The sequence below is a fragment of the Macaca thibetana genome, chromosome 11 (assembly GCF_024542745.1).
Source record: "Macaca thibetana thibetana isolate TM-01 chromosome 11, ASM2454274v1, whole genome shotgun sequence".
Classification (NCBI taxonomy): Eukaryota; Metazoa; Chordata; class Mammalia; order Primates; family Cercopithecidae; genus Macaca; species Macaca thibetana.
In genome coordinates, this window is record NC_065588.1 from 40783461 (window position 1) to 40803113 (window position 19653).

Below are 19653 nucleotides of genomic sequence, written 5' to 3' on the forward strand. Positions count from 1 at the left end.
TATGCTGTACATGTGAGTGATTTTATACAGTGGCTAAAAAAGAAGTCCATGAAAAATTAATTTTGCTCAGTAAAAATCATACACATTGCTCTTTTGTGAAGTTGGTAAATGAATGCAACCATTCCTACTAAGATACACATGATGCAGAAACAGAAATGAGGGGAGGGTGTTTCAGAAGAGACTTCAACTAAAGGAACAAGGGGTGGTAAGTGCAAGACACATTCAGATTGTCTTTCAAAAAGCAAGTAAATCCTATTATTTCATCCTCAGCGATTCCACTGTGATGGCTCAACAGATGGCCACTGGGGCTGCACAACAATTTCCTTTTTAAGCTATCAGGCCGCATCCAACTCCAGCAGGCCAAATTTAGGCCATTCCTATACTTGGAAATCTTGTCACTCTGGAAGCATCCTTTAACTTTGGAGAGAAAAATTGCCACAGTCTTCGCTATTAAAGACAACAGGGTTATTTGGCAGTCGAAGGTGGCATAACAAAAGACACAGACCTGATGAAGGATGAAGGTATGACGAATTCCTGGGACAAAGCATGGCATAAGAAAAAAGGAAAGCAGGAAGAAAGGAAGAAAGAGAAGGAGGGAAGAAGGCAGGACAGGAAAGAGAGAGAGAGGAAGACAGGAAGGGAAGCAAGGAAAGAGGAAGGAGTGAGAGAAGGGGGAAGGAAGGAAAAGAGAAACACTGGGCTAGAAATCAGAAGACCCACGTTCTAGAATGCAGATATGGATCAACAGTGAAACACCTATATAAGCTACTTCACTTCTCTGTGCCTTAATTACCATATCTGCCATATGATAGTACATAACTAGATAACTCTGAAAGCTTCAACTAACATTCAAAAAAGTCCAGCAAATATGGAAACAGCCACACCATCTTTTTCCTCATCATTTAATTGATCACTCATGTGTGCATTTATTTATTCACCAAATATTTATGGAACAACTACTAAGGTACTGTTTCGTGATGATACAAAAGCAAATAAGATACACCCTATGCCTTCATGAGATTCACTGCCTGGGGGTGGGAATGAAGTGAGCTGGCAGAAGGACAAGAGGGTAAAGCTAGGTGGACACGCAGGGCCAAGTCCTAAAGGGCCTTATTTATTATGTTAAAAATGTGGCCTTTATCCTGAGGGCAATGGGGAACATGAAAGGTTTTCTTCAGTCTGGAGTGATATGATCAGATTTGTGCTCTGTTATTCTGTGGATACTGGACTAGGCAGAGACAACCTGAACGTCCCCAACAACTGCAGCTCTGACCAGAATAGAAAGAAATGGACCCTGGTAAAGACATGGACTCAAAACGATTTGAATGGATGTGAAAGAGAGCGAAAGGGAAATTGCTCCCTGATGACTGGCTTAGAAGACCTGGTGGATAAGGCGGCTATTCGCTGAAATAAACTAGTAAGGAAGGAAGAAATGAAGATTCAGGTTTTGGTGGAGGACGGTAGGTGGGGAGACATGAATCATGGATGAGATAATGAGTTCAGATTGGGGTCTTTGGATTTAAACTCCCCAAAGAAATATACTGGGATGCACTGGATAAAAGCCCGGATTTGGGAGCAGAATGACCTTTGTATCAGCTTTGAACTCTGATGCTAGGGGAAAAAAATTAAACACCCTGAACCCAGTATTTCTGCATGCAAATACAGATAATAACTGCCTTAGAAGAGAATGGTGAAGAGTAAGGTGATGCATAAAGGGTACAACACACAGGGAAGTTAGGTAACTTGCCTAAGGCAACATAACATATAAACAGTACAACTAAACTTTGAGTCCACATCTGTTCTCAAAGTCCTTGGCTGCTACAGACAGCTATTTAGAATCAGTCTGGGATTGTCTTCTTACAGACTGAAGGTTCAAGGATAATGAAATAGAGATAGCTACATGTTCTCTTGGGTTATTTTTAACTCCAGTCTTAAATATTACATTGCCAATATTAATTTTATGCCATTCTAGATTTCTACAATCTTGTGAAATTTTTTCTTAGTGGAAGAATGCTGTGCAGGATTGTGCATGGCCACTATTCATCCCAGATTTTCTGGGACAGCTTTTATTTCAAAATTCCACACCATTATCCTCACACCTTTGAAATGTCCTGAAAAAGGAAGTATTTCTGTATCCAGCCTCTGTACCAGAAGCAGCACAAAAATATCGTATTCAGGAAACCTTGTCACCAGAGGTGTTGATGTGCAGGAGGTCCACAGTGCACCTTGATGTATAGGGGCAAACTGGTGGAGAGCATGTCATAGAAATATGAGAAAACTATTGCAGTAGAGGTGCCTGATTTGATTTAGTATATCATATGGTAGCTACTAAAAACCTGTATTTCTAACAAGTTATCAATCTCTATAGGTGACTCTCACGCACAATAAATTTAGGGAGCTTCTGATTTAGGAAAGGATCCTCTTAAGAAAGAGTCCTACATATCAAAGATAGTCACTATACACTGTCTGTCACAGACTTTTGAAATCAATTAGTCACTGAAATTTGAAAAACAAGACTTAGCAGTACTTGTAGAAAGAGATGATCTAGTGATGCAAGCCCTTTTGTGAGCATCCTTCTGTGCACAGTAGCAGTTTCTATTCAGTAAAATGTTCACTTCCCAAATGGAGCAGAACATTTTCTGTCTCACATTCTGGTAAGTCAGTGTTTTCATTAAACCAGATGACTCTGCAAGTGGAATAGAGGCAGAGCATGTACTGTATCTATTGCATTGAGATTTATGAAAAGCAATATGAGATGACAACTGTCAATTGCCAGTGGCAGAAGCTTTCTTTTAGGAAGAATAACCTGACTCTCTGAGGTCATCGCTATTGGACCCCACTGAACCCAAAGCAACCAAAACCACTACGAGTATGATTTTAATTAGGACTTAATACTCAAAACATTATTTTAAATTCCCAAGGTGTGTTTTTTTAAATTTATTTATTATTATTATACTTTAAGTTGTAGGGTACATGTGCATAATGTGCAGGTTTGTTACATATGTATACTTGTGCCATGTTGGTGTGCTGCACCCATCAACTCGTCATTTACATCAGGTATAACTCCCAATGCAATCCCTCCTCCCTCCCCCCTCCCCATGATAGGCCCCGGTGTGTGATGTTCCCCTTTCTGAGTCCAAGTGATCTCATTGTTCAGTTCCCACCTATGAGTGAGAACATGCGGTGTTTGGTTTTCTGTTCTTGTGATAGTTTGCTAAGAATGATGGTTTCCAGCTGCATCCATGTCCCTACAAAGGACACAAACTCATCCTTTTTGATGGCTGCATAGTATTCCATGGTGTATATGTGCCACATTTTCTTAATCCAATCTGTCACTGATGGACATTTGGGTTGATTCCAAGTCTTTGCTATTGTGAATAGTGCTGCAGTAAACATACGTGTGCATGTGTCTTTATAGCAGCATAATTTATAATCCTTTGGGTATATACCCAGTAATGGGATGGCTGGGTCATATGGTACATCTAGTTCTAGATCCTTGAGGAATCGCCATACTGTTTTCCATAATGGTTGAACTAGTTTACAATCCCACCAACAGTGCAAAAGTGTTCCTATTTCTCCACATCCTCTCCAGCACCTGTTGTTTCCTGACTTTTTAATGATCGCCATTCTAACTGGTGTGAGATGGTATCTCATTGTGGTTTTGATTTGCATTTCTCTGATGGCCAGTGATGATGAGCATTTTTTCATGTGTCTGTTGGCTGTATGAATGTCTTCTTTTGAGAAATGTCTGCTCATATCCTTTGCCCACTTTTGGATGGGGTTGTTTGTTTTTTTCTGGTAAATTTGTTTGACTTCTTTGTAGGTTCTGGATATTAGCCCTTTGTCAGATGAGTAGATTGCAAAAATTTTCTCCCATTCTGTAGGTTGCCTGTTCACTCTGATGGTAGTTTCTTTTGCTGTGCAGAAGCTCTTTAGTTTAATGAGATCCCATTTGTCAATTTTGGCTTTTGCTGCCATTGCTTTTGGTGTTTTAGACATGAAGTCTTTGTCCATGCCTATGTCCTGAATGGTACTACCTAGGTTTTCCTCTAGGATTTTTATGGTATTAGGTCTAACATTTAAGTCTCTAATCCATCTTGAATTAATTTTCGTATAAGGAGTAAGGAAAGGGTCCAGTTTCAGCTTTCTACTTATGGCTAGCCAATTTTCCCAGCACCATTTATTAAATAGGGAATCCTTTCCCCATTTCTTGTTTCTCTCAGGTTTGTCAAAGATCACATGGCTGTAGATGTGTGGTATTATTTCTGAGGACTCTGTTCTGTTCTATTGGTCTATATCTCTGTTTTGGTACCAGTACCATGCTGTTTTGGTTACTGTAGCCTTGTAGTATAGTTTGAAGTCAGGTAGCGTGATGCCTCCAGCTTTGTTCTTTTGACTTAGGATTGTCTTGGAGATGCGGGCTCCATTTTGGTTCCATATGAACTTTAAAGCAGATTTTCCAATTCTGTGAAGAAACTCATTGGTAGCTTGATGGGGATGGCATTGAATCTATAAATTACCTTGGGCAGTATGGCCATTTTCACGATATTGATTCTTCCTATCCATGAGCATGGTATGTTCTTCCATTTGTTTGTGTCCTCTTTGATTTCACTGAGCAGTGGTTTGTAGTTCTCCTTGAACAGGTCCTTTACATCCCTTGTAAGTTGGATTCCTAGGTATTTTATTCTCTTTGAAGCAATTGTGAATGGAAGTTCATTCCTGATTTGGCTCTCTGTTTGTCTGTTACTGGTGTATAAGAATGCTTGTGATTTTTGCACATTAATTTTGTATCCTGAGGCTTTGCTGAAGTTGCTTATCAGCTTAAGGAGATTTTGGGCTGAGACAATGGGGTTTTCTAAATATACAATCATGTCATCTGCAAACAGGGACAATTTGACTTCTTCTTTTCCTAACTGAATACCCTTGATTTCTTTCTCTTGCCTAATTGCCCTAGCCAGAACTTCCAACACTATGTTGAATAGGAGTGGTGAGAGAGGGCATCCCTGTCTTGTGCCAGTTTTCAAAGGGAATTTTTCCAGTTTTTGCCCATTCAGTATGATATTGGCTGTGGGTTTGTCATAAATAGCTCTTATTATTTTGAGGTACGTTCCATCAATACCGAATTTATTGAGCGTGTTTAGCATGAAGGGCTGTTGAATTTTGTCAAAAGCCTTTTCTGCATCAATTGAGATAATCATGTGGTTCTTGTCTTTGGTTCTGTTTATATGCTGGATTATGTTTATTGATTTGCGAATGTTGAACCAGCCTTGCATCCCAGGGATGAAGCCAACTTGATCATGGTGGATAAGCTTTTTGATGTGTTGCTGAATCCGGTTTGCCAGTATTTTATTGAGGATTTTTGCATCGATGTTCATCAGGGATATTGGTCTAAAATTCTCTTTTTTTGTTGTGTCTCTGCCAGGCTTTGGTATCAGGATGATGTTGGCCTCATAAAATGAGTTAGGGAGGATTCCCTCTTTTTCTATTGATTGGAATAGTTTCAGAAGGAATGGTACCAACTCCTCCTTGTACCTCTGGTAGAATTCAGCTGTGAATCCATCTGGTCCTGGACTTTTTTTGGTTTGTAGGCTATTAATTATTGCCTCAATTTCAGAGCCTGCTATTGGTCTATTCAGGGATTCAACTTCTTCCTGGTTTAGTCTTGGAAGAGTGTAAGTGTCCAGGAAATTATCCATTTCTTCTAGATTTTCCAGTTTATTTGCATAGAGGTGTTTATAGTATTCTCTGATGGTAGTTTGTATTTCTGTGGGGTCGGTGGTGATATCCCCTTTATCATTTTTTATTGCGTCGATTTGATTCTTCTCTCTTTAATTCTTTATTAGTCTTGCTAGTGGTCTGTCAATTTTGTTGATCTTTTCAAAAAACCAACTCCTGGATTCATTGATTTTTTGGAGAGTTTTTTTTGTCTCTATCTCCTTCAGTTCTGCTCTGATCTTAGTTATTTCTTGCCTTCTGCTAGCTTTCGAATGTGTTTGCTCTTGCTTGTCTAGTTCTTTTAATTGTGATGTTAGAGTGTCAATTTTAGATCTTTCCTGCTTTCTCTTGTGGGCATTTAGTGCTATAAATTTCCCTCTCCACACTGCTTTAAATGTGTCCCAGAGATTCTGGTATGTTGTATCTTTGTTCTCATTGGTTTCAAAGAACATCTTTATTTCTGCCTTCATTTCGTTATGTACCCAGTAGTCATTCAGGAGCAGGTTGTTCAGTTTCCATGTAGTTGAGCGGTTTTGATTGAGTTTCTTAGTCCTGAGTTCTAGTTTGATTGCACTGTGGTCTGAGAGACAGTTTGTTATAATTTCTGTTCTTGTACATTTGCTGAGGAGTGCTTTACTTCCAATTACGTGGTCGATTTTGGAGTAAGTACGATGTGGTGCTGAGAAGAATGTATATTCTGTTGATTTGGGGTGGAGAGTTCTATAGAGGTCTATTAGGTCTGCTTGCTGCAGAGATGAGTTCAATTCCTGGATATCCTTGTTAACTTTCTGTCTCGTTGATCTGTCTAATGTTGACAGTGGAGTGTTGAAGTCTCCCATTATTATTGTATGGGAGTCTAAGTCTCTTTGTAAGTCTCTAAGGACTTGCTTTATGAATCTGGGTGCTCCTGTATTGGGTGCATATATATTTAGGATAGTTAGCTCTTCCTGTTGAATTGATCCCTTTACCATTATGTAATGGCCTTCTTTGTCTCTTTTGATCTTTGATGGTTTAAAGTCTGTTTTATCAGAGACTAGTATTGCAACCCCCGCTTTTTTTTGTTCTCCATTTGCTTTTAAATCTTCCTCCATCGCTTTATTTTGAGTCTATTTATGTCTCTGCATGTGAGATGGGTCTCCTGAATACAGCAGACTGATGGGTCTTGACTCTTTATCCAGTTTGCCAGTCTGTGTCTTTTAATTGGAGCATTTAGTCCATTTACATTTAAGGTTAATATTGTTATGTGTGAACTTGATCCTGCCATTATGATATTAACTGGTTATTTTGCTCGTTAGTTGATGCAGTTTCTTCCTAGCCTCGATGGTCTTTACATTTTGGCATGTTTTTGCAATGGCTGGTACCGGTTGTTCCTTTCCATGTTTAGTGCTTCCTTCAGGGTCTCTTGTAAGGCAGGCCTTGTGGTGACAAAATCTCTAAGCATTTGCTTATCTGTAAAGGATTTTATTTCTCCTTCACTTATGAAACTTAGTTTGGCTGGATATGAAATTCTGGGCTTAAAATTCTTTTCTTTAAGAATGTTGAATATTGGCCCCCACTCTCTTCTGGCTTGGAGAGTTTCTGCCGAGAGATCTGCTGTTAGTCTGATGGGCTTCCCTTTGTGGGTAACCCGACCTTTCTCTCTGGCTGCCCTTAAGATTTTTTCCTTCATTTCAACTTTGGTGAATCTGGCAATTATGTGTCTTGGAGTTGCTCTTCTCGAGGAGTATCTTTGTGGCGTTCTGTGTGTTTCCTGGATTTGAATGTTGGCCTGCCCTACTAGGTTGGGGAATTTCTCCTGGATGATATCCTGAAGAGTATTTTCCAACTTGGTTCCATTTTCCCCCTCACTTTCAGGCACCCCAATCAGACGTAGATTTGGTCTTTTTACATAATCCCATACTTCTTGCAGGCTTTGTTCATTTCTTTTTCTTCTTTTTTCTTTTGGTTTCTCTTCTCGCTTCATTTCATTCATTTGATCCTCAATCGCAGATACTCTTTCTTCCAGTTGATTGAGTCGGTTACTGAAGCTTGTGCATTTGTCACGTATTTCTCGTGTCATGGTTTTCATCTCTTTCATTTCGTTTATGACCTTCTCTGCATTAATTACTCTAGCCATCAATTCTTCCACTTTTTTTTCCAAGATTTTTAGTTTCTTTGCGCTGGTTACGTAATTCCTCCTTTAGCTCTGAGAAATTTGATGGACTGAAGCCTTCTTCTCTCATCTCGTCAAAGTCATCTCCGTCCAGCTTTGATCCGTTGCTGGCGATGAGCTGCGCTCCTTTGCCGGGGGAGATGCGCTCTTATATTTTGAATTTCCAGCTTTTCTGCCCTGCTTTTTCCCCATCTTTGTGGTTTTATCTGCCTCTGGTCTTTGATGATGGTGATGTACTGATGGGGTTTTGGTGTAGGTGTCCTTCCTGTTTGATAGGTTTCCTTCTTACAGTCAGGACCCTCAGCTGTAGGTCTGTTGGAGATTGCTTGAGGTCCACTCCAGACCCTGTTTGCCTGGGTATCTGCCGCAGAGGCTGCAGAAGATAGAATATTGCTGAACAGCAAGTGTACCTGTCTGATTCTTGCTTTGGAAGCTTCCTCTCAGGGGTGTACTCCACCCTGTGAGGTGTGGGGTGTCAGACTGCCCCTAGTGGGGGATGTCTCCCAGTTAGGCTACTCAGGGGTCTGGGACCCACTTGAGCAGGGAGTCTGTCCCTTCTCAGATCTCAACCTCCGTGTTGGGAGATCCACTGCTCTCTTCAAAGCTGTCAGACAGAGTCGTTTGCGTCTGCAGAGGTTTCAGCTGCGTTTGTTATTATTTACTGTGCCCTGTCCCCAGAGGTGGAGTCTACAGAGACAGGCAGGTTTCCTTGAGCTGCTGTGAGTTCCACCCAGTTCGAGCTTCCCAGCAGCTTTGTTTACCTACTTAAGCCTCAGCAATGGCGGGCGCCCCTCCCCCAGCCTCGCTGCTGCCTTGCCGGTAGATCACAGACTGCTGTGCTAGCAATGAGGGAGGCTCCGTGGGTGTGGGACCCTCCCGGCCAGGTGTGGGATATGATCTCCTGGTATGCTTGTTTGCTTAAAGCGCAGTATTGGGGTGGGAGTTACCCGATTTTCCAGGTGTTGTGTGTCTCAGTTCCCCTGGCTAGGAAAAGGGATTCCCTTCCCCCCTGCGCTTCCCAGGTGAGGCAATGCCTCGCCCTGCTTCAGCTCTCGCTGGTCGGGCCGCAGCAGCTGACCAGCACCGATCGTCCGGCACTCTCCAGTGAGATGAACCCAGTACCTCAGTTGAAAATGCAGAAATCACCGGTCTTCTGTGTCGCTCGCGCTGGGAGTTGGAGACTGGAGCTGTTCCTATTCGGCCATCTTGCTCCGTCCCAAGGTGTGTTTTTCATTGGATAAAGTATTTTACTTTAGGGTTATAAGTTATATGTAGACTATATATTGTTTTTAAAATAATTTTTAAAGTTTTTAATATTCATATCCATCAGAAAGAATAAGTTCAGAATGGATCTGGATGAGAAATAATTGAGAAGTAGAAAACTTTAATTATTTTCCAGATAAATAATTGTTTATGAATAATTAAGGGACCAGATAAAAATTTATTTAAAATTCCTAATTGTGGATGCAGGTGATAGTGTGTCCTAGGCACTGAGTTGGCCATAAGCTTGAAATCTAGGCTTTAATACAGTCATATAGATTCCAGTAAAAATGGATTACAAATGAGTAAAATGAATTATGAAGTCATAAAATCCTGGGCAATTCCACACATGTTTCTGAAAAGTTCAATATGCATCTAGTTATAATAGCTGCAAAACCTTTTTAGAGTGACTTTGGGGAATCGCCCAGCAAAATGCATCACTGAAACTTCCCACCTCCTCCTTCCTATCACTTCCTTATTAATAGCTCCACGCTTTGAGAGCCCACTTGAAACTTGAAACATTATTTTCCTCATGGATTACTTTATGCATTAGCATAAAAATTCATTTTCTAGAAGATGAAATGATATTCTTACCCGTTTCACAGCTGGGTCCAGTGAAGCCTTGTGGGCAGGCACACACATTAGCGGCAATACAGGCTCCTCCATTCCTACAGCCATCTTTGCAAAACGCTAAAATAATTCAGATACATGATTTTAGCATTTTAGAAGTAAGTAGTTTAATAAACTCCAAACCTAGCTTTTCATTATCCCCTTAGAGATATGAACATCAAATTATAAAAGCTATTTTAATTTTGTTTTCATGTAATATTTCCCATACATGTAAGAAACTTCAACACAACTTGTAAAACAGTACTCTTTCCAATGTTAGAGGAGTATTTCACCCTTAAAACAAAATACTCAAATTTATTTAAACAACAAACAGCAAATTTGCACAATAGGAAGTACATTAAAATTCAGAATTTCTGCTCATTGTAACAATCCACCTTGAAAATAAACCTGAAAATGGCAGCTATCCTAGATGGAGCAAACCACCATCTAAAGAACGAGACCACGAAACAGGAAATGGTTGAATCCCATGGGGCTCTGACCATTTTGCACACTAGCCGAAGTGCCAACATAGTAGGAAATGCTCCATCCTTCAAAAATTCGTAAGCAGGTCCCGGTAATGAATTAGCCAATAGTAAGAAAAATTCATTAGAGTGGTCTTCAGGGAGACTCTTAAATTCCTCTGCTAAGGATAGGTCAGAATCAGGATCCAGGGCAAAGACGCTGTATAACCTGTTTCATTAGAGTGGTTTTGGGAATGAGGAAAGTTGTTCTGTGAGTAGGAAGCCGAACCATTGCAAGGGAGCCAGGGTCTGTACCATTGCAAGGGTGATCTCTTGAAACGTGCTGTCTTCAAAGAAGTGCAGAAAAGAAGGAGAAGAGCAGCAAGACAAGTGAGCACAAGAGAAGAGAAAAACAAGATGGTTGGGACTGAGCCCCCTATAGAAGCTTTTATTTCCACTTTGGCTTATTCTTTGGCTCTATAAGGCTCAGCAGCTGCTTCCTCAGCCTGACAAAGTCTGTAATGAGTGAATTAGACCAGTTGTTCCAGGCATTAAGGCAAAAGTTTTTTCTACAGTTTTCTGGCATGTGCTTCTTCTAGTTAGGTAGAATATACTTTCTCAGAGTAATAAAATGTAGAAATCTGAAATTCTAGTGATGAGTTAAAGAAATGGACCCAAAGAGTCCATTTGGTTTCTTTGGTTTAAACCTCATAAATGATAAAGAATGTGTCTGCCAGACCACGTTCATATGTTCATCAGAGTAATTTGCAAGGTTGCAGCATGTTGATACCGCACAGAACTCATGTTGATCAACTACATGTTGATACCGCACAGAACTCAATGATTCAGCTCCTACATTTAAACTACTTATCTCTCAGATTTTTCCCATTCCCAACATGGGAATTCCCAACAATTGGGAATTCCCAACATTCCCAAAGATATATACAGGAATCGAACAGTCTTTATTCGGGCAACCTGTAGTCCTAACTTCCAGAAGGAATTTATAGATCCTTGAAAGTTCTCCTTCTTTCAAATATAAGAATTGTCTGTCTGCATCTGTTCATAACTTTCAGAGTTCTTTATTCTATGAACTTTATTCTTCATACTAAATAGGAATTAGAATCAAGCAGAAATAAGAGAAAAGCTTTAGGGCTCCTAGATTAAACCTTAAGCCTAAGCAAACTCTCAGAACATTCAGGTGATTTGGAGAAAGTCCTAAGGACTTAGTTATATTGTATCCACTCATGCATTGAAAATACATTTCAAGATCCACAGTGGATCCCTGAAACCTCAGACAGCACAGAAATCTATTTTTAGATTATATGTGTATATGTATATATCTACATATAATCTAAATACATACACATACATATACATATGTATATATACACACTTGGTATATATATGTATATATATGTATATACAAAGTGTGTATATATGTGTGTGTATATACACATATGTGTATATACATGTGTATATACACATATGTGTATATACACACACATATATACACATATGTGTATATATGTATATAAATATATATATAATGTAGTTTTCCTATACAGATATACTATGATAAAGTTTAAAGTATAAGTTATACATAGTAAGAGATTAACAACAGTTATTTATAATGAAATAGGTCAATTATAACAATATGCCAACATCACTACTGTTGCACTTTGGGGCCATTAACAGTAAAATAAAAATTACTTGTTTTTGTTTTACCCATTTTGAGTTAGTTTTTGTACATGGTGTTTGTTTCTTGTTTTGTTTTGTTTTTGTTTATTTTTGGTGGAGATGTTGCCCAAGCTGGTCTCAAACTCTAGACTCAAGCAATCCACCTGCCTTGGCCCCCCAAAGTGCTGGGGTTACAGGTGTGAGCCACCAAGCCCAGCGAAAATAAGGTTTATGTGAATACAAGCATTGTGATACGTCAGCAGTGTATTTGATAATCAGAAAGGCTACTAAGTGACTAATGGTGGCTAGTTGTAGACAGTATGGACACACTGGACAAAGGGATGATTCACATACCAGGCGGGATGAGGCTGGATAGTGAGAGATCTCATGTTACTCAGAATGGTGCACAATTTTAACTTAAGAATTGTTTATTTCTAGAATTTTTGATTTAACATTTTCAGACTGCAGTTGACCATGGGTAACTAAAACCATCAAAAGCAAAACTGTGGATAAGAAGGAACTACTGTACTATACATTCTAAAAGTCTAGCTTTTCTCAGAACTTGTTTAGTCTTTCCAAGCAAATTTTTGTGGGATTTGGACCCCCAAATAAGTAGGCCTTCTTCAAAATGACCTACACTAATGATTTCCATGGAGTTTTGAAAATCAGGGTAACCCTCTGGCCCACCCATCTCTGGGTACAGTGTATTTTTCTTGACCAGGCCTTAAGACCCTTCCTCATAAGACACTGCATTAACTACTATTCCTTATTCTTTCCTACCTCACACAGACACGGTACCATAGCAAACTGATTTTAGTGAACTCTGAGATGAAGGACACAGTATATTTGAGAAATCAGCAGTTTTGAAGCTTAAAATGCCTAAATTGGATAAATCATATGACATTATAAGGGATGTAAACGTTATACTATGGGACTTTATAGAGTTTCCAAAAAGGTCTTCTATTTCCCTTAGGAGGTAGGAGGGAAAGAGGACAGTGGGAGAAAAGGTGAGTTAAGGATTGTGGTGAACTACAGTTGATTGTCCACTGATGGAAACAGAAATCTGATTTCAACGGGACATTTAAAAGAATGATCAATCGGCATTAACAAACAAGCTAAAATAGGAAACTATAACATGTAGAGAATCAATATTCATGGTTAATTAATCTTCCACAGTAGCGTCTGACAGCTCACAAGAGAGGGAAAAAAAAAAAAAAAAAAAAAAAGCTGTCCTACTGACTCAAAATGGAGGTGATTCACATGGTAGCATAACAAATAGGTTGACAACGCTGTCAGAAAAATAGCTATGATGATATATGCATGTTTCGTCTCAAAAAGAAACATCTGAAGCTGGGAGAGTGCTAAACTGAATGAAAAGGAAGGTTCAATGAAATTAAAGATCAAAAGGTGTAGAAAGAACAGACTGAGCAAACTGGAAGAAGAGGGATTAGACAATAGAATGTTGAAATTTAAGATTTCCAAGATGGAGCAGTTCTCCACAAAAACGCCCAGGATGAAAACCACTGTGGCTAAGGTCAAGGAACATTAGGTCAAAGGAGCTGAATGGTTTGGTCACTTAAACACTGAAGTAACCCAGGAGGATGTCAAGACCTGAGGGAAAGACTATGAGCCACACACCAAAGCTTTTGATGTCTCTAGGAAGTACCTGGAATGTACATAACAGTAATGATAACGTGTAGAGGAAGGTAGAGATGGATTGCATTGCACATAATGGAAGAGGCATTGGCATTTAAACCTTTTACCTTTGCATGTTGTTCCATTCCCTGTATAGCCTGGCTTGCAAACACAGTTGTGTCCTCCAACAGTGTTGAAGCATAAAGCATTTTCATCACAGTTGTGCTGATTTGTGATACACTCATCATGTTCTGAAATGAGGAATACAATTTTGTTACTCATAGTTATATTTCCAAAGACAGTATATTTTAAACTACACCTTCAATTTTGGTTATTGCATGGTAAATTCTTTCAACCACAGACATAACAAATTATAAATTTGAGCTCAGATTTTGAAGTATTATATACTCTGCTTGATGTACATATAAGTTCACACATTTACAAACATTGAATGCAAAATAATTTGGACAAAAGGCCTACCAACGATTGCAAGAAATAGAGAGGGGAGGCAAAGAAGAGGATTATTTCTAGAAGTAGACTCCAAAGTCAGCTGTATACAGTTAATATTTGGGGAGTTACTCTCATGAAATAAATCTGTCACCTAACTCATCCCTGTAGCATGTGAACGATGACAGGGAGGATGTGAAATTGTATTGCTTTGTGAGTCATGACCTGTAGGATAATAAAACTGAAGTTCTAGGAGTTAGGTGCCTGCCATTAACACCTGCAGCCACATTTCCAAGCCTAAAGATACTTATGCAAACTGTCTGGGGAATCTTTGGTTTCTTTAGTAAGTTCCCTCACTCTGCAAAGAAAGCATCACAAATCTATTAAAAGACAAACTTGCTTTTGTAATATGTGCAAATACAAACTTTAGAATATGTAATCAATATAGTATCTGCTCTAACATTCTAGCTCAGCATTCAGCAAAGATATAAATGTAAGGAATAAATACAGTGAACATGAGAAAGCAAACAAATCTAACATCAAAATAAAGATGAGGAGGAAATGAAACATGTAAGAAAATGCACACAAATTAGTTCAACCACCTAAAATCCCTACAGTGGCACTACTTAGCACTCAGTCTTTCACATGAATATTATTTAGGCCTAAAACAAAATACATATTTTAATAAATTACATTGATTGAGCCATTAATTTCACATGATATAAATCATGAAAACAATGAAAGATTTGATTTTACTTTAGAACTCTGTATTCCAGACATTATAATGGTAACATATCTGTAACTTGTCTTTGGCATAATAGATCTGTAACTTGTAATACATCTGTAAATTGTCTTTGGCATATACAGTTAAGATCAGACCAAAATCACTTACTTCAACTACTAAAATAAAATGCCCTTCGTTTTCTTTTCTAAAAATAAAAATTAACATTTTGCTATGGCATTGTGTCTCATTCTACATAAGCACAAAGTTATGATAGCTTTAATTATAACCCTGTAATTACATTCATAGAGATTATTCCCAATAATCCTTTAGAGGAAAAAGAGATTTTAATCACCAAGGTTCCAGAACTGCACAAATGGATATATTATTTTCCAAATTCCTGACTGAATAACCAAAAATTTTACAAAATTCCACCCTTATTGTCTAGTATCACAGAACATTTCATAATTTTTATAAATTCATGCTTACTACTGGTAGCTTAGAAAAGAGCTGGATTACACATAGGTCTCCTAATTGAGGCTACCCTTGGACCATCATAAAATTTCAGAAGGGCTAGAATGGGCAGCCTACCTACCTTTGGGTTCTGCTGCCTGAAGCAAAACAAATCTACACTTTGAATGAAGTTTGCACCTGCTGCCAATTTTCTTCCCAGTGCAATTCAAAGTGCCACAGTTAATCTATAAATCTCTATATGGACAGCCATAGGCCCTTAAAAGACAGCTGCTGATTGATTTGATGCTGTTTTAATCCCTGCCTTGGTTGTCTTTTTAATTAGACCATACTCACTAGGTAGAGAAAGGACCTAACAAGATTCAGTTTAGCACCTAGCATGATAATGTTCAATAAACACTAAATAATTACACAATCTGGGACCTGGTTTCCTCTGTTGTCATTTACTCTCATGGGTACTGAAATGAGAAAGTGGGCTCCTAGGCAATTCAAAGGCAAATACAGTTCTGAAGTCTTTAAATGCCTCCATGCCTTTATATATACGTATATTGTTCCCTGTGACTGAAGTGTCCTTCCCCACAGATTCTCCTGGAAGACACTTACCATTTTTAAACATTACAATAAAATGTCACATGCTGTTCGAAGACACCTTAGTCTCCCCCTCCTACAGAGTTAGGGGCTGCTATCTATTTTCCCTAACACAATATACAAGGTTCTGTTATCCTCTTTTATTGGAATTTTATGTCAATTTCTCTTTAGTTCTTCATTCTTAAGTTCCACTCTGGGACTGTGAATTTTTAGACCAGAATTTTGTATTTTTCTTTGTATCTCATTTAAACATTCAAAGAATGTTTCTTAAATAAATGATTCAAAGAATAGATGGGGCGAGATAGGAACTACTACTTCCTTTGCCATAATTCAAGACAATCCCAGTTTGTTCAATTGTGGACTACATGCCAAACACAGAGCTCTTAAAAATCCGAGCTGTTTTTTCACATCGATTTTACTACGGTGCAGTTTTATTTGATTTTGGATATTTCAAATATTAGTTAAGATATTAGAACATCTTTTGAAAACAGAAAATATTAATTCCTTTACACTATCACTTTAAATCTTTTCACACTACTTAAAATAAAGTTGGTTATAGCTACAATATATGAACTAATGTAAACTGTGAGCTTAGGAAAACTCTTTTAAATGACTGTAGTCTCAAAGAAGATTTGATAATCCTTCACAAAAACAGAATATAAATGAAGCAACAAGCAAATATTCTGTAAAGTCATCTCAATAGATAGTTAATTATTGGTGCTCCATTTCCAGTTTTGGTCAAATGTCAATTTTTCATCCTTTCTCTGACTCACACTTCCCTGAGGACTCCACCATCAAATCATTAGTTCGCCTCTCCATTTCTAATACTTCCTCCAACACTTCCAATATATAGTAAGTAAAATTCAACAGATTAAGGAGGGAAATTCTAAGGTAAATTTTAAATCAGTATTATGTTCCAGTGTTTAAGAAGAGCATGTCAGGATGTAATCATGAATAAATTTCAAGGTTTATGTCCCACATATTGAAAGGCAGACATTCAGATCTGATGTTTGGAATATCCATCCAATCTATAAGACTCAATGCCATCTTCATATCCTCAGTAAAAATTTCATCGTTTACATGATACGATAATCCAACTAACAGCTGGAAGTGAAATCAAATGTATCGCTTTCTAGCTCCTCTTCATCAAAAATATCAGCATATGGTTATTTTAATCAGAATTTAATTATTCGTTGTGTCTATGAATTTGAAATTTAAATGAAATGAAAAAAAGAAAAATATATCTAAGGAAAACGCCATCACTCAACAATACTAAAAGGAAGTAATTTGGTTGTCAATCACTATGAAACATTATATATAGAATTTATAATTGTATAGTGATAGCTAGAAAAGATTTTTTCCTGTGTATCATAATTTGTTTGTTCTGCCTCTCTACACACAATGTAAACCTGATTTCATACTAGTGATGAGGCACAACATAGTAAAGTTCTTCCATGGGAAAAAAAAGTAATAAGATACGCACTTGGATGCATCTAAATGCAGATGTTATGTATAACAATAATACTTGGCTTTCACTGATTAACCCCTAAGTCAACCTGGGTATGCTAATGTATCTAAAATAATTTTAAGATTCCTATCCAACAGTGTCATCAGTCATAATAACATGAACTTAAGATGAGGTTTAAATTTGGTATTCATATTGAGCTGTTTGCAGTATGAATGTGCTACCTAGAAACAAATCAGTTGCTCTAAAATTCACATAGCTTTCCTCACTGTGATTTCAAAATAGATGTACAATAGAATACAATCCATGTTCTATTCAAAAATTTCAGTATAATATAAAATGCAAATACTGCAGAAAATAAGAGTGAAAAGTCATCTTTTACATATATCTACATTTAAATTAAATTTGGTACATTTTTCTTCAATATCTATTTCGTATTGGAATATTTGGGGGTTAAAAATGATTATAAAGTTAACAGCCTTCAAAAAGCTTACAGTTTAGTTGAAGATATAAGAAAAAAGCACAAAGCTTTAGTAAATGGTTTCATTATGAGAAGCTGCTAAAGTAGAGAAGTAAACACTGCTTACAGAGGGTTGCAAGAGATCCAGGGAGGATCTGGTTGGGTCAGGCAGGAATCCAAAAATGACTTCTTGGAGAACGAAGAATTTGACACGGATTTATTTTTTTTACATGTGTTAGTGAGGGCAGATGCAGATTCCCAATTAAAAACACCACGCATATACTTTGTCTCTTTTGTTTTTGGAATCTCGAGGCCCTTATAAATTTGAATCACACTGAATAATTTATAATAATCATAGCTACAATTCATGGCTTACTACACACCACATACTTTGTTACATATACTATCTCATTTAATCCTTATTTAATCATTTATGACCAAAAACATCATTACAGAAAATTAAAACTTGACTTGGAAAAGCTAAACGGCTTGCCCAAGAACACACAGCTAGTAAGTAGCAGAGTTGTGAATTACATCTGACTCCAAAATTCAGGCTATTGATTGCTATGTAATTGATTGGCCAACGTATTTAATACTTGTGTTTTTCCGAATCTATTCCTTTTTTATTCTAGTGTTCTTCTTTATAATTATCCAGAAGTTTTTAATGTTTACACAGTTTAATGTCTTTTTGTTGTATGTGAAGTCTTCCGCTGCTTTACAATTAGGACGGTATCATCTCTTTACTATATTTTATACTTCTTTAAAAAAACCGTCTAAAAGGAATCTTAGAATTATAGCACTTCTTAAGACAAAGGACAGCCTTCACTTTCTGTTCATACTAAAACCCACGTTTTCACAAGGTAGAAAGAAATTTTTAAAAGAAAAGGATAACAACATGTTCAAGTTCAAATCCCCGCCAAACAAAGTAACCAGCTAACAGAACTTAGACTCTAGCACCAATTGTCTGCACTTAAAAATCTCTTGAAGCTTAACATTAAATTAGTTTGGTAAATAGACACCTCCAATGTCTGAGAGTCTCCTCCTCTAACACCAGTGATCAGGCCCTAGAAACACTGTGCATTGTGCTGGATAATTCTGCTTCATTCTACCAGCAACATCCTACATCCTCTAGCTGACACCTTTACACACTAGATTCTGCTCTTTTGGTAACAGAACGTAAATGTCCTTGACCATCTAATGAATCATAACACAATGTTTTCATATGTCAGGCTGTTAAATATCTGTGAAAGGGAAGGAAAGAAGAAGGGAGAAGGAAGGAAAGAGTACCACTTTTTTCTTACAGACCTAAAACCAGAAATTGTGGAGTTGTCATATAGAACATTAATTAAACTCAGCTTGTACTCATTTTGGAAGGATCTGCAGTACAATAATTATCTTGTGAAAGTACTGAGGTGCTGTGGACAAGTTCAGAGAGTTGTTTAGTATACTAGGAGAGAGACAGAGTGTATTTTATCAGGGGATGCAGATGTTGCCATTCTTTTTGGAATAAAGCAAGAAGTCTCAGTATTGCAGATCCATGGGCTGTGTGATTTGGATGCTCTTCACAAACCAGTGCAGGTCACTACATATTTGCTTTGGTGGGGACACTTACAAGTGACGCTTATGGATGGACTTCGGTAAAACCCATTGATATCTTAAGCAATCTAGCCTACAGAAAAATTAGAGGAAAATGACTAAGCAGTCATACATTTTTTAGATAAACCATCCCTCTAAACATGTAGTTTGATACTGTTGTTATAAGCTGCTCAAGAGCAATTCACACCTCTTCTATGGGCTTCTCTGCTCCAAGACTTATTTAGCATTAATTTTAAGGGAGCTTTTTCTCAGGTTTCTAGTAATCGGATGATAGTTGTGACTAGAGGTTAGTTGTCACTATGTTTAGGGCCATAACCTGCTACAATCTAAGAAAGAATTTACTTATATGAAATTTATATTCCAGAAAACACTTGGGTTAGAGAAAGTGAAGCAGCT

General features: G+C 37.8%; 1 protein-coding gene across 2 annotated transcripts in view; it reads right to left on the bottom strand.

Moving 5' to 3' along the window:
* NELL2 (neural EGFL like 2) overlaps nt 1–19653 on the bottom strand; it is a 428865-nt gene that overhangs the window by 103425 nt on the left and 305787 nt on the right. For both annotated transcript variants that reach the window (XM_050749376.1, XM_050749375.1), the window contains exons 15-16: nt 13638–13760; nt 9722–9817 (exon numbers count right to left, since the gene is read on the bottom strand). In XM_050749376.1, the coding sequence (XP_050605333.1) occupies nt 9722–9817; nt 13638–13760 (219 nt within the window). The remainder of the gene's footprint in view (nt 1–9721; nt 9818–13637; nt 13761–19653) is intronic.